This window comes from Haliotis cracherodii, unplaced genomic scaffold (assembly GCF_022045235.1).
Source record: "Haliotis cracherodii isolate W230 unplaced genomic scaffold, xgHalCrac1.p SCAF_5, whole genome shotgun sequence".
NCBI classification, from domain to species: Eukaryota; Metazoa; Mollusca; class Gastropoda; order Lepetellida; family Haliotidae; genus Haliotis; species Haliotis cracherodii.
In genome coordinates this window covers 38,130,924-38,146,050 of record NW_027266308.1, presented here as the reverse complement: position 1 = coordinate 38,146,050, position 15,127 = coordinate 38,130,924, and the positions used below count along the sequence as shown (strand labels likewise).

The 15,127-nt window shown below is 41.9% G+C and overlaps 1 protein-coding gene across 2 annotated transcripts in view; it reads right to left on the bottom strand.

Annotated features, from left to right (window-relative positions):
• The window catches only part of LOC139443078 (cysteine-rich motor neuron 1 protein-like), a 93,831-nt gene that overhangs the window by 25,619 nt on the left and 53,085 nt on the right, over positions 1–15,127 (bottom strand). For both annotated transcript variants that reach the window (XM_071224010.1, XM_071224011.1), the window contains exons 3-4: positions 13,691–13,802; positions 5,517–5,641 (exon numbers count right to left, since the gene is read on the bottom strand). In XM_071224010.1, the coding sequence (XP_071080111.1) occupies positions 5,517–5,641; positions 13,691–13,802 (237 nt within the window). The remainder of the gene's footprint in view (positions 1–5,516; positions 5,642–13,690; positions 13,803–15,127) is intronic.

Sequence of the window (15,127 nt, the reverse complement as noted above, 5' to 3'; positions counted from 1 at the left end):
ATATAATTGGAAAGACAAGGGCAAAATGATATGCTAAAATGAGGAGAAAACATTGTATTTGATCATACAACAATATTTCATCTGTCTACATAAGAATATACATGTATCTCCATGATATAATTGTTAAAAATATCAACTTGTCATATTGAAAGAGTTCTGTCAGTCAGAATGTTACATTACAGTTCTATCACAGTGAGTCAACTTAAGATGGAGGGATCTCACAGTCAATCGGGATTCAAACTCATGCACTATCAGCAAACACAACCAAGGGAAGCAACTCTGTACAATTTGCATCTCCTCACCCTATTTGGCCACCCGAGCCCCTCCTAAACCTCATAGACCTCAAAGCTGACATTCCAAATGAGCAATACAGACCGTTTTTCTCCTCATTTAAGTGGCAAAACAAAAACTGCAGCCAGTTCTTCTAATGTACATTCTTTATGTAATGTAACATTGTTAAACTCAACAGCCTCAACTGATTATTTTCAGCCATCTATTTCTGTGTGGCAACCAGGCCAATACCCTAAGCTGGCAGCAAATCAGCACACATGTCTGTTTCATTTCAATTTCGTACCGAAAATTGTGGTCCAATGGCAATAACTCTGCTAAACTTAGATCCGCAGATAACAGTGCCTGAAATAACTCAGTTTACCTGGCAGTTATGAACTAATTAACACAGTAAAGATTTATATACATTGTTTGCTGGCATTACACAGTGGCCAATGTGAGAGGCTACCCTAACAAAGTGGCCATCAGTATATGGAGATACCATCATTACTATGGGGAGGCAATCCACTGACACATGCTGTTAATTTAATGATCGGACGGAACCACGACAGTGAACAGCGTTTTATCCCAATTTATAATTCCATTCAGCAGCATTTTGGTATCTCGTACCGAGATTGGGTTTTAGTTCCCATTTGGGGACCATATGGCGAAAACTATGGTTTTGTTCTAACTGACAGATTTGTTTGTTTGTTGTTTAACGCCACACTCAGCAATATTCCAGCTATATGACGGCGGTCTGTAAAAGATGAAGTCTGGACCAGATAATCTAGTGATTGACAACATGAGCATCGATCCACGCAATTGGGATATAATGACATACATCTACCAATTCAACGAGCCTGACCACCTGATCCCGCTAGTCGCCTCTTACGACAAGCATAGTCACTTGTAACGGCAAGCATGGGTTGCTGAAGACCGATTTGAACCCTGATTTTCAGGGTCACAAAAACCATGGAACAGAAGAGGTTATCTTTACCAGACTTCATCGAGGGCATTGCATTCTTGCTTCCCAGATGTAAACATTTTCAATCAAGATATCTGCATCATTGGTTCGTAATAAGCTAGAAACATATGGTGCACTGTCAAAAATATGTACAAGGTATGGTATATGTATATGTACAAGGTACTGTAAACATTATTATAATTATTGAATGAAATTTTAAGTATAATTAATAAAATATATTGCAAACATAAGTCCAGATAAACAATAAAAACATTTTTTATAACCAGATATTATAAAAATAGGATTAAATTGCATTCTTCAGTTCGGATTTGTTGACTGGTATTTCCGGAGTTACTTGATCACGGTGGTCAGCTGATAATGTTTTCTGAGATGGGGGAAAACACTGCGTCATAAGACAACTTGAGTTTATTAAAAATGTTAGTAAATTTTGGAAGCCATGCTTTACTGCGCGCTATATCCGAGATAGCGCTATATTGAAGAGCGCAATAGCGAGGGAGCACTGTCGTATAATATTTCAGAAATATTGCTCGCTGGGAGATTAAATACTGTAAATCATGAAATTAATGTGAGCATGAAATTAATGCGAGAAATGTGAGTGTCATTGTTTGCATCAATGAAGTGTCACATTTTTATCTGGAATTGGAAAGTTCCGCGTCAAGTGTGGTCAGTTTGTTTACACATCTTGATTAAGCAGTAATGACAGTCGTCAAACGGGTATGACAGCATCATTTTTCTTTGTAACCTCGTCAAATAATCCTATAATTGCAAGCAAAACACTGCTCACTCACAAGGTGAATACATAACACTGCTCATTTACATTTAAAGGGGAGTGAGTGTTTAACGCCGCTCTTAACAGTATTCCAGTTATATCGCGGCGTGTCAGCTTAAAGAGGGAGGAAAGCCTAAAGTGATGCAGGTCTCAGACATTTACAACTTCGGTGAAACCCACAAGCACGGGTATGGTGCTGACAAACATAGAAACATAATCGGGGCGAACCGGGATTCGAACCCACAATCATATGTTTCTGGCATGCCCAAGGAACGCAATTCTGCACAGCGAATCGCGCCGCCTTAGACGACTGGGCCACCTGTGCCCCCTACATTTAAAGGGCTGCACTAACCACACATGGAACCTGTACAATCTTCATTGGTGTCCTCCTTTTGTGTTATCATTTGCTGATTATCTTTTTTATAGTTCAAAAGCTGGTCTACATGCATTATTTCTATGACCCATTTTAGAAAAGGCCGGTCAACACTCGCCTTAATTTGGTGACAAATTAATTTCAAATTTACATCATGTTATTTTTGCAAGTAAATGGCAGTTTCTTAGACTAACATCTAGTCTCTGAAACGAAAATATTTAAAAAAAAAACAGTTGTTAAATTGTTTTAATAAAATATAACAAAAAGGTGCCCAGGGTCTCTTAAGTTTCCAACACTGCAGTAATCTGGCATGGGATGTATAAGGTACATTCGTTTCATTTCAGGGTCTATGTGATGTTGCAGCTCTCGTGTAAAAACATTTAGTCACATGGAATAAATGACAAGGTGTAACTGGGCCTAGTTGCCAGAACACCTATAAGGCTTAAAAAAATAAAAGAATTGGTTCTAACGCAATGATTTTTGAAAACATAGTTTGGGTGGGTGGTGTTTTTTTTTTTTTTTTGCTTGTTCAAACTAGTATGTAACCAAATAAACAGTTGTATACCATCAATCTGGGAAAGGGCCTCCCTACGTCAAGAAGCATACAGATTCCTATCGTCGCCAATACAATAACACCAGATCAGTAAAGCAGAGGGCATGTAAAGGGAAGTAACTGCGTGCTACATTTAATTTTGCATTGTTTTTAAGTGTTAGGGTAATTTTTTTTTTTAAATTTAAATGGAAAAAAAAATGAAACGTGCAGCGGACTTTATGATAATGCGGGCGGTGCCTGAGAACCAAGACTATTATTTTTTTCGCCTAACATTGTCAAAAGACACTCAGTCATTTGGACACCCCTCCCCACCCCCAGTGCTGGCCTATTGTTCCCACTACCTCCTGCATCTGTTTAGGATTCACTGCCAGGAGTTGATTCAGCTTTTAACAAACCAATTAACGTCTGACTTGACGGATTCCTTTCCTCAGGTAATTGAAAGATGTGATAAAACAAGGTGTTATGATGAAACCAGGAAGTCAAAGGTCTGTTTGTATTACTGCTTCTTATCTGATATTAACAGCTGGTTATATATGTGTTTTTACTTTCGGTGATGATCAAATAAGTTGTTTACATTTGTGGCTTCAACAGGTGTTATGAAATAATCAACCGTATACAGGTGCATTTTTACCTGCTGTTATGAAAAACTCATCTGTTTACAGGTGTGTTTTACCTACCTGATTTATTGAGATTAACAGCTGAATACAGTTGTGTTTTAACTGCTTAAATGAGATCAAAAGCTGTTTACATGTGTTTTATCAGCTTTTATGACATTCACAGCTGTTTACAGATGTGTTCTGTTTTAATTAGACCACAAGTATTTTTTACAGCTGTGTTCTACTTGGTTTAATAAGATCAAAAGCTGCATGTATGTTTTTTCTTGCTGTTACCTGCTGTTTTGAAATAATCAACTGTTTACAGGGGAGTTTTTAACAATACGAACGACATTAGCCCCACGTATTTACAGGTGTCTATTATCCTCTAGGTCAATCGTCTCCAAAATTGGAATTGATTCCTTTGTGATCAATTGTTTCCACTACAATGGTAATACAACAATGACTGTGACCATTTGTACCGGTAATGGAGTTACCTGTCCCTAAAATAGTACAACCTACATCTATCTTGTCCATTCATCCCCACTTGCCCTTTCCATAACCTGAAAGAAGACTCGTTCTCCTGTCAATGAATGTTATGTACGAAAACTATGACAAACCAATCAGAGTGTGCATATGATTTCAAGTATTTCCGTCAAGGAATCCCTCAGGAATAATTTTTGATTTCACATATGTCTTACATCCAAAAATATACCCAAGATACAGTGTGTTCAATCATACCCGATCTGTTTTAAATAGTATCTGGTATATAGACATGGGGGAAATATACATTAATCATTATGCAGCGAGTTGACCATTCTTTTAGCTGCAACACTGCACAGCGAATCATGGCGCCTTAGACGACTGGGCCACCCATGTCCCCCTACTGAAACAGCTGACTGTACTGATAGTGAAACAGGTGTGCATGATATCACTGTGAGGAGTTTATAGTTTGTCGAGAGCTCAAAGAAATAGATCCTTGGTATATCTGTCTCTTCATCATATCAAAAGGAAAACTCACTGGCATTTACTCTGTAGGATCACATAATGTTTGTTTGTTTGTTGTTCAATTCTACACTCAGCAATATTCCAGCTATATGACGGTCTGAAAATAATCCCGTCTGGACCACTCAATCCAGTGATTGATTTCATGAGCATCGATTCACAATGACATGCATCAACCAAGTCAGCGAGCCTGACCACCAGATCCTGTTAGTCGCCTCTTACGACTAGCATAGTTGCCTGTTACAAAAAACATGGGTTGCTGAAGATCAATTCTAACCCGAATCTTCACGGGTCGATCACATAATGTATATGGAGGTAGAGCAAAACCAACTCAACAGGCATTTTCACAATCAGAACAGTTAACTTGATACCAAAGATTTGGAGCTATATCAACACAAGGGGTTCTGTCCTCTTCCAAGAACAAATCTTCATGACGTGCCCTGGACACCGTTCTACAGCGCTAAGATGATCATAAGATAGACTACCAACAATATAACCTTAAGACAATCATGCGCTAAGATCACTTTGTGGAACAGTTCCTGATCTACAGCATTATAGGTGCCTACTTCTATACAATGGCACTTTAACAGTTCAAAAGAATTCCTAGACATCTGGGCATCGTTCCACCAAGATGCAGCAAAGACAATTGTAACTCCCATACACTAACATAGTCTTTAGATAGTCATAGTGCTAAGATTGTCTTGTGGAATGGGGCCCTGAGCTACAGTAGCTGGGGGGAACCACTTATATTCCATGGCACTCAAACAGTTCTCTGTATCCAAGACATCCAGGCGTCATTCCATAAAGAGATCTTAGTGCTGAGACAACCGCAACTCCTATACTCCAAACTCCTATAGGCTTAAGATAGTCACAGTGCTAAGACCTCTTCATGGAACAGAACCGTGGAGATACTAAGGGCATCTAGCCCAGATGTCTTGGTTGTGGTAAGTCAATACTAAGAGCTCACTTACCATTAACACAGTGGAATTTATCACAGCATGAGCCGGGCATGTCTGTCGCCTTGGAGATGATCTGTAGCTGCGAGCCCTCTGGACACTGCACCGATGGACAGGACTCCATCCCCTTGCACTTGCATCTGGAACAGCAGGAACTACATCAGCAGGTGCAACAACTACTTCCACAGGTGCAACCACTACTTCCACAGGTGCAACCACTACTTCCACAGGTGCAACAACACACCAATGTAAGAATATCTAGTGTTCATGTTTTGTTCAGTTTGTGCCCTGGGTTTGCATCCCCCTCTATAAAATCCTCATTCTGCCTCTGGATATCATCACCAAGTTCCTGATGATTATAGGGAAGGAAGGAGGGGTAGGGGAAGGGGGAGGGGGACAAGGGAAAGAGGGAGTGGCAGGAGGGGGAGGAGGTTGTGTGCTCTCAGAAAATAAATGTCAAAGTGAATAATATGATTTATGATGGAATAAAGGTATTTTGATGGTTAAAAAACAAAAACAAAATAAACGTAATAATTATGGAGTGAAGACAGAGTTATATTTATGTAGTTCAACCTTCATGAGACAAGTGATCAATAACTGAGTGAGTGAGTTAAGATTTAAAATCACATTGGCAATATTTCAGCAATATCGTGCAAGAACTGAGTAGGACATCTGAACCAAAATGTTGCATGGAGAGAATAAAGAAGTTGAATCTCATAATCTCTCCTTTTTGTTATTTCAACTTCTAAAATGCTACTAAAAAGATATAATTATAGAGACAGGATGAGTGAGTCAGTTTGATTTTACGCCACTTTTAGCAAGATTCCAGCAATATCACAGCAGGGGACACCAGAAATCGGCTTCACACATTGTACCCACGTCGGGAATCGAACCCGGATCTTCGGCATGACGAGCGACCACTTTAACCACAAGGATACCCAACCACCCCTGAGACATGGATGAAGAAGGCATCATATAGAAGTCTTGGATGGCATATTTTTGTTATTTCTTATTTTAATGCCGCACTCAGCAATATTCTAGTTGTATGATGGCGGTCTGTAATCCAGACAATCCAGTGATTGATATCATGAGCATCGATCCACACAATTGGGATACGATGACATGCATCAACCAAGTCAGCGCCCCTGACCACCCAATCCCGTTAGTCGCCTCTTAAAACAAGCATAGTCCCCCTTTACGGCAAGCATGGGTTGCAGAAGACCTATTCCACCCTGAATCTTCATGGATCTAGAAGTTGGAAGAACAATAAGACACGTAACTTTTTTAGATAACAACTTGTTTTTTGTTTGTACTGACGTTCCAGGTCTACTTCTTGCTCCTTCATCGCAACAGTTTCATGTCTTCCCATCATATAAGAGTTGATGATCAAAGTAGGACAAGTTACAAATAGAGCCATGTCCATCATCATAATGTCCTGTCATCCCGGCAAGGAAGGGCTGACAGGTAACATCGAGGATCAAAGCCTGGTTTACCTGGCCAGGTAGGGATAATAGTATGGAGGACAGCAGCAAGCACCTGCCAGTCAGATCCCCACCTTCAACTACCTTGTGATGTGACATACAAGGATATTGGGACCTGGACTTGATAGGACTCGATCAGGGATTAACTCATCATCTAGACGATGTGACAGTGGCTGAGATTGATGAACATTGAACCGTACTTAGCGCATCAAGGGAGATAACTGGGAACAATAACATCAAGGGGCAAGGTGGTTCCTTTGTCTTAGACTATGTTCACTGTGTAGAGTTATCCGTGCCAGGATAACAGACTTGTCCGGATTATGATCCTTGGTCTGTCATCACCATACGTGTGATTATGGGTGAGTGAGTGAGTATGGTTTTACGCCGTTTTTAGCAATATTCCGGCAATATCACGACGGGGGACACCAGAAATGGGCTTCACACATTGTACCCATGTCGGGAATCAACCCGGGTCTTCGGCGTGACGAGCAAACACTTAAACCACTAGGCTACCCGACCGCCCCACCTGTGATTATGGGTTCCACCTTAGCAATAAATATTATGAAGCGGCAATGAAATGTCTATGTGACTGGTTGGATTTGAACCACAGATGTTCTGATCTGAGGACGGTACCCTTGTCCACTAGACCAAAGAGGATAAGCCTGTCACAAGCAGACATGGTAAGAATGTCATCTATAAGATGAATCCATGAGCTGGTTATTCAAAGTCTCAGATACACAAATGTGATTAGAAACCAGTACTTATAGTGAATGAGTGAGTGAGTGAGTTTCATTTAACACTGCTTTGAACAGTATTTCTGTATACATGTCATGTCATGTCATGTCATGTCATGTCAACTTGCTGCGGAATAAAGCCTAGGGACCCTCACCACAGTGAGACGTCCAAGTTAACATTACCTCACCACAGTGAGACGTCCAAGTTAACATTACCTCACCACAGTCAAGTGTCCAAGTTAACATTACCTCACCACAGTCAAGTGTCCAAGTTAACATTACCTCACCACAGTCAAATGTCCAAGTTAACATTATCTCACCACAGTCAAGTGTCCAAGTTAACATTACCTCACCACAGTCAAGTGTCCAAGTTAACATTACCTCACCACAGTCAAGTGTCCAAGTTAACATTACCTCACCACAGTCAAGTGTCCAAGTTAACATTACCTCACATTAGTTAACATGGCCTCACAACAGCCAAGTGTCCAAAATAATGTAACCTCACCACAGTCAAGTGTCCAAGAAAACATAACCTTACCACGGTCAAGTGCTTAAGATGACATTATCTCACCACAGTCAAGTGAACATTACCTCACCAGTCAAGTGTCCAAGTTAACATGACCTCACCACAACGGGAGGAAGATTGGGGGCAGCTGTAAAGGGTGCAGGTAATGGAGGCAAGGTCAGTGAGGGCATGTCCACCACTTGTTGGAAGAGATAGGTCAGCAAGGGAGATTTATGACCTGTGACATCTACAATGATTTGTAGTGTGGGGACAACAAACAGTGTAGTAGTTCTCCTGTACTGGTCTGCTGTATACAGCATTATCCTGATGAACATTACTCAAGACTTTAGAGCCTGCCCATTCAGTGTCACCCCTTCTAGCATACATAAATCATATAAAAATATATATAATAAAAGTCCTTCACTTAATGCTAGATAAATTTAGATGAGATCTTGTTTTAATTTGTTTACAGATTTCGCTGACCCTAACACAATGAAAAGTGGAAATATAACCTGAAAAATGCTATTTTCCTTAACCTATCAAATATAGTGAGTGAGTTGGGTTTAACGCCGCTTTTAACAGTATTCCAGTTATATCACGGCGTGTCAGCTTAATGTGGGAGGAAAGCCCGAAGTGATGCCGGTCACAGACGTTTACCACTTCGGTGAAACCCACGAGCACGGGTATGGTGCTGACAAACCTAGAAACATAATCGGGGCGAACCGGGATTCGAACCCACAATCATAGGTTTCTGGTGTGCCCAAGGGACGCAACTCTGCACAGCGAATCGCGGCGCCTTAGACGACTGGGCCACCCGTGCCCCCCTATCAAATATAAACGTGTGTTGAGCACAATACAAGGTGCAAACACTGAGTGCAGTAAGTTAAACAACAAAACAAGCTTAACTAGCAGTGCACCCTTGGCAAAAAGGTTTTGGAAGAACAAGAATAATCTTTTTTCCTACCCACCCACAAGGATTTGTTCGATTACAACAGCTACCAAACTAGGGCTAGAACGGGTAATTTGTATACTCGGGGTGGGTGGGTGCTGAGTAGGACCCAGGTACACACAGTACTACCAGGACTCTTGGTTAGTCACATGATATATTATTTAATGACAAAAACTTATCATAGCTCAGTGGTTACACAACAAGTCGCTAATGTTTGCATTTCTTTCTGACAATGCTCACATTCCTTAAGACTTGTATATGTTTGAGTGAAGATAAAGCTTCAGCCAATCTACATATGATCTGACTGCTTGATACACATATCCAAATAGTTTTTGCTAGGGCTGCGGTCAAGTAATTTCCAATCAGACATCTCTTGAGACCAACAATCGGTACCCAAATAGGGTCAGGTAATAGGGGGTTGGGTACCCGGGTAGTAAATTTGGACTCGTCCAACCCTACACTAAACCCTCATGGACTCTGGAACCACCCAAGTGTGGAGTCCACCCAATACACCCAAGTGTGGAGTCCACCCTATACACCCAAGGGGGGATTCCACCCAAAACACCCAGGTGTGGAGTCCACCCAATACACACAAGTGTGGAATCCAACCAATACACTCAAGCATGAAATCCACCCAATACACAAAAGTATGGAGTCCACCCAATACACCCAAGTCTGGAGTCCACCCAATACACCCAAGCTTGGAGTCCACCCAATACACCCAAGTCTGGAGTACACCCAATACACCCATGTGTGGAGTACACCCAATACACCCAAGTGTGGAGTCCACCCAATACACCCAAGTGTGGAGCCACCAAATACACCCAAGTCTGGAGTCCACCCAATACACCCAAGTCTGGAGTCCACCCAAGCATGGAATCCATCTAATACACCCAAGTGTGGAGTCCATCTAATACACCCAAGTGTTCAGTCCACCCAATTCACCCAAGTGTGGAGTGAAACAGACCTTGTCTCAATGATATCCCAAAACAAATACAAGCAGATCAAGTTGCGCATTAGGCTGAGTTGCTGTCACACAAATAACCTTGATATCAACAGAAAATATAATTCAAGACATAAACAACATGCTGAGAGATGTAACATTAGGTATAGGATTGCATCCACAAACAATGGAGAATTGAGAACTCAAGAAGCAAGGGAAGATTGAAAAGGTGAGACAAACACACCTCCCTCTCCACTCACACATCTCACACCAGTACACCTCCCTCTCCACTCACACATCTCACACCAGTACACCTCCCTGCAGCTCACACATCTCACACCAGTACACCTCCCTCTCCACTCACACATCACACCAGTACACCTCCTCTTCACTCACACCAGTACACCTCCCTCTCCACTCACACATCTCACACCAGTACACCTCCCTCTTCACTCACACATCTCACACCAGTAAACCTCCCTCTCACTCACACATCTCACACCAGTAAACCTCCCTCTTCACTCACACATCTCACACCAGTACACCTTCCTGCAGCTTTCACATCTCACACCAGTACACCTCCCTCTCCACTCACACATCTCACACCAGTACACCTCCCTCTCCACTCACACATCTCACACCAGTACACCTCCCTCTCCACACACACATCTCACCCCAGTACACCTCCCTGCAGCTCACACATCTCACACCAGTACACCTCCCTATCCACTCACACATCTCACACCAGTAAACCTCCCTCTCCACTCACACATCTCACACCAGTACACCTCCCTCTCCACTCACACATCTCACACCAGTACACCTCCCTCTCCACTCACACATCTCACACCAGTACACCTCCCTGCAGCTCACACATCTCACACCAGTACACCTCCCTCTTCACTCACACATCTCACACCAGTACACCTCCCTCTCCACTCACACATCTCACACCAGTACACCTCCCTCTCCACACCTCCCTCTCCACTCACACATCTCACACCAGTACACCTCCCTCTCCACTCACACATCTCACACCAGTACACCTCCCTCTCCACTCACACCAGTACACCTCCCTCTCCACTCACACATCTCACACCAGAACACCTCCCTGCAGACCACTGAAGTCTGAAGTCCAAGTCTTGTAAAATTACTTTTTGTAAGCTCAGTTAATCACAGTTCATACATTGACACTAGGACCTACTGAAACGGATGCCAAAACCCAGCTGGGGTGAGTAGACTCGTCTTGGTTTCTACCTGCTTGATTGGCTACATTCAAGATTTTGTCAGAGGTAAATATACAATGTCAGTGCCAGAGAACAGTCTCAATTATCTGCTGAAACAGATTCCCTTGGCTAAATAGTGCTGAAATTTATAAGAATGGATCACTGCAACAACGACTAAAGGTACTGTGGGTACCTATTGTACCAAGTATCCAAACAGGGGTGTTGATTATGATGAAAGTTACCTTAAAGAGAAACTCCATAGACATAGGACTTTCATCCCCAAAAAATATTTTTTTACAACAAACTAAAAAAGCAGGAAACACTCATACACACCCCCCCCCCCCCCCCCCCCCCCCCCAAAAAAAAAAAAAAAGTGACTGGTTGTGTGCAAGGCAAGAAATATTGTATGGTTTCAAGATCTGCTAAGGAAACGAGCACTACTGCCATTTTCAGACTACCGGTAAGTCAAAATCATTGCGATGGAAACTCAAAAAATAATTTTTTGAAAAGTCCCAAACTATCAAAATGCACCAATTCACTACTAGACCTATCGATGTGCCAAGTTTGGTTAAGATATCTGTCATGGTTTGGGAGTTCTGCTCCGGAAACGTGATTGATGGATGGACGGAAGGACAGATGGATGGAAGGACGGAAGGAGAGATGGACGGCACCAATTCCTATATCCCCCTTATGCTTCATGGTGGGGTTAAGTAATGACTTAGCCGAAACCTTTGTTTCATCTTCATCACCCACATTCACATCAGAATCTTTAATCTGCTATGTGCAAGGTACATATAGCAAACAATGGCCTTGTGACAAGAAGCTCCATGAAGGAGGCTCCACAGGGCTCCACAGGGCTCCACACGGAGTGGTATACAGACAGACCCGGTCTGACAGGCTCACAAACTAGTGACAAGAGAACCCTATATATCCCATTAACAGCAACAGTAGAACCACAACTGAAAGTTTTTTGGGGAGAGTAAATGGTTGTATTGTACCTAATGTGTTGGCTATGGCAAGCATCTTACGGTCCATTAAATGATGAATGCTGGTGTCATCATGCCCCCTCTACTTGGAATGTCGGGCACGGCCTTGCAAACAGACATGATAAACATGTCACATGTCATGGGAGAAGAGTACTCCAGTACAGGACGCGGTTCACAGATATTCATTGTGATTATGCTATACCTGCATGTCATCATATTTCATCAAGATATGTTTGACTGATATAAAATGTTCCTTTTCTGAAGTGATTTCAGGGGAGACACCACAACCTGAGCCTGGCTCATCTTCCCGTGGCAAGGGTGTTATCTATAAAAGTACAGTTTCCACCCTTGTCGAACTAGGCTGGAATTTAGGAGTACTCGTAACATTTGGGCTGGAATAACAAGTCTATGCATAGTCTAATCAAAATCACGTAACACACTAGACATCCAGTTCGTAAACAACATGGATCTCAACACACAGATTTCGGTCAACTGCAGAGTTGCAAAGCATTGTACCACCAATTGTTACATGTTTTTAACCAATGTTCTCAAGTTGGTTGTTGGTTGGTTGGTTGTTTAACGCCGCATTCAGCAATATTCCAGCTGTATGATGGCAGTCTGTAAATAATCGAGTCTTGACCAGACAATCCAGTGATTAATATCATGAGCATCGACCCACACATTTGAGATCGATGACATGCTAGTTCAACACTAGACCTATCTATGTGCTAAGTTTGGTTAAAATATCTCTCATGGATTTTTTCCGGAAGGACAGACGGACAGCACCTATTCCTATATCCCCCTTCCACTTCGTGGACACTGTGTCCAGTAGTCGTGGTGCTAGCTTCCTATAGGTCCAGTCCAACAAGATTCTGCTGATTGTTAAATGGGGAACTATGTAGGTAAAAACTAGATTACCTCTATAGGTAAAAACTAGATTACCTGTGTAGGTAAAAACTAGATTACCTCTATAGGTAAAACCTAGATTACCTGTATAGGTAAAAACTATATTACCTGTATAGGTAAAAACTAGATTATCTGTATAGGTAAAAACTAGATTACCTCTATAGGTAAAAACTAGATTACCTCTATAGGTAAAAACTAGATTACCTGTATAGGTTAAAACTAGATTACCTCTATAGGTAAAAACTAGATTACCTGTATAGGTTAAAACTAGATTACCTCTATAGGTAAAAACTAGATTACCTCTATAGGTAAAAACTAGATTACCTCTATAGGTAAAAACTAGATTGTACTTTCTTCCAACATGTGACTGGTGTACAGCAGGGAGCAGGGGTGAGGGAGGGCCAGCATGTGTGTTCTCCATGGAGGTCTGTGAGGCTGGGCGGCCATGACGGACATTACCTTTTCTTGATGTAGCAGCATCCATCATCGGTCAGCTGATTGGGCAGTTCGTAGCTGTCCTGCGGACATGTCTTGTCTTCAGCTGGTGGGCAGATAACTGACCGACAAGGTGCTGAAACACATATTCACCAAGGTTACAAAAACATAATCTTATTTTTTACATTGTCTGTATATCACATTCATATGTAAGAGGTAGCCTAGTGGTTAAAGTTTTCCCTTGTCACGCTTAAGGCCTGGGTTCAATTTCACACCTGCAAAAAATGTGTGAAGCCCATATCTAGTGATTCCTACTGTGATATTGCTGGAATACTGCTAAAAGCAGAGTAACACCTCACTCACTCACTCAATGCAAGACATCACCTACACAGTTCTGTGTATTTCCAGAACATGAATCAGTGCTAACCATGTTAAGAACATATATTTGTGCTAATATTTGTTTGTTTGTTTGTTGTTTAACGCCGCACTCAGCAATATTCCAGCTATATGACGGCGGTCTGTAAATAATCGAGTCTAGACCAGACAATCCAATGATTGACATCATGAGCATCGATCCGCGCAATTGGGATCGATGACATGCATCAACCAAGTCAGCGAGCCTGACCACCCGATCCCGTTAGTCGCCTTTTACGACAAGCATAGTCGCATGGGTTGCTGAAGACCTATTCTACCCCGGAATCTTCACGGGTCATTTGTGCTAATATAATTCAGCAATATATCCAATTTTGCAATACAACTATACATTTTGTTTATCTTACAGCCCAACACACCTAATGTATTCATACAATTTATCTTTGTAGTATGACCTGTCTTCATGAATCAGTATTTTGGACATAATCTTTTTTATAAATGTTAACACTATTTAGGGACTGGTCATTTAATAAAGGAAGGGTGTGTGTGTGTGTGTGTGTGGGGGGGGGGGGGGGGGGGGTGGGGGTTTGGGGCATGATAAAATGTCATATAAAACGGGGGGTAGGGGCAGCAAAATATGATACGGTCCTACGACCAATCTCCATTACAAAACATATATGTAAAACAGCCACCAGCACACCAACAATGACACAGACAATTGCATAAAAAACATCTTTAGATCTGCATCAACTTGAAGCATAATTGGCTCCAAATAACTCATAAATGGCCATCCTCAAATTTCAGTACTTCGTTCAGCTGATAAATGTTGTTCAAAGAGCTCGAGGCCCTGCTAACATGTATAGTATAGAGTAAACTTCTGGAATAACGGGTCATTATTAATATTAGAGGTATTACAGCATCCAAGAGTGAAAATGAGGCCAAGATCAGCCGCTCTGCGTATCACTGAGTGACTGTGTCATGCTGTAAGCAATATCGCAGTGATCTATAAAAGATTGAGTCTGAGTCAGGCATACCAGTGATTGATGGCATGAGCACCGACCACAAAGGGACATGACCAGCCAGGTTTGA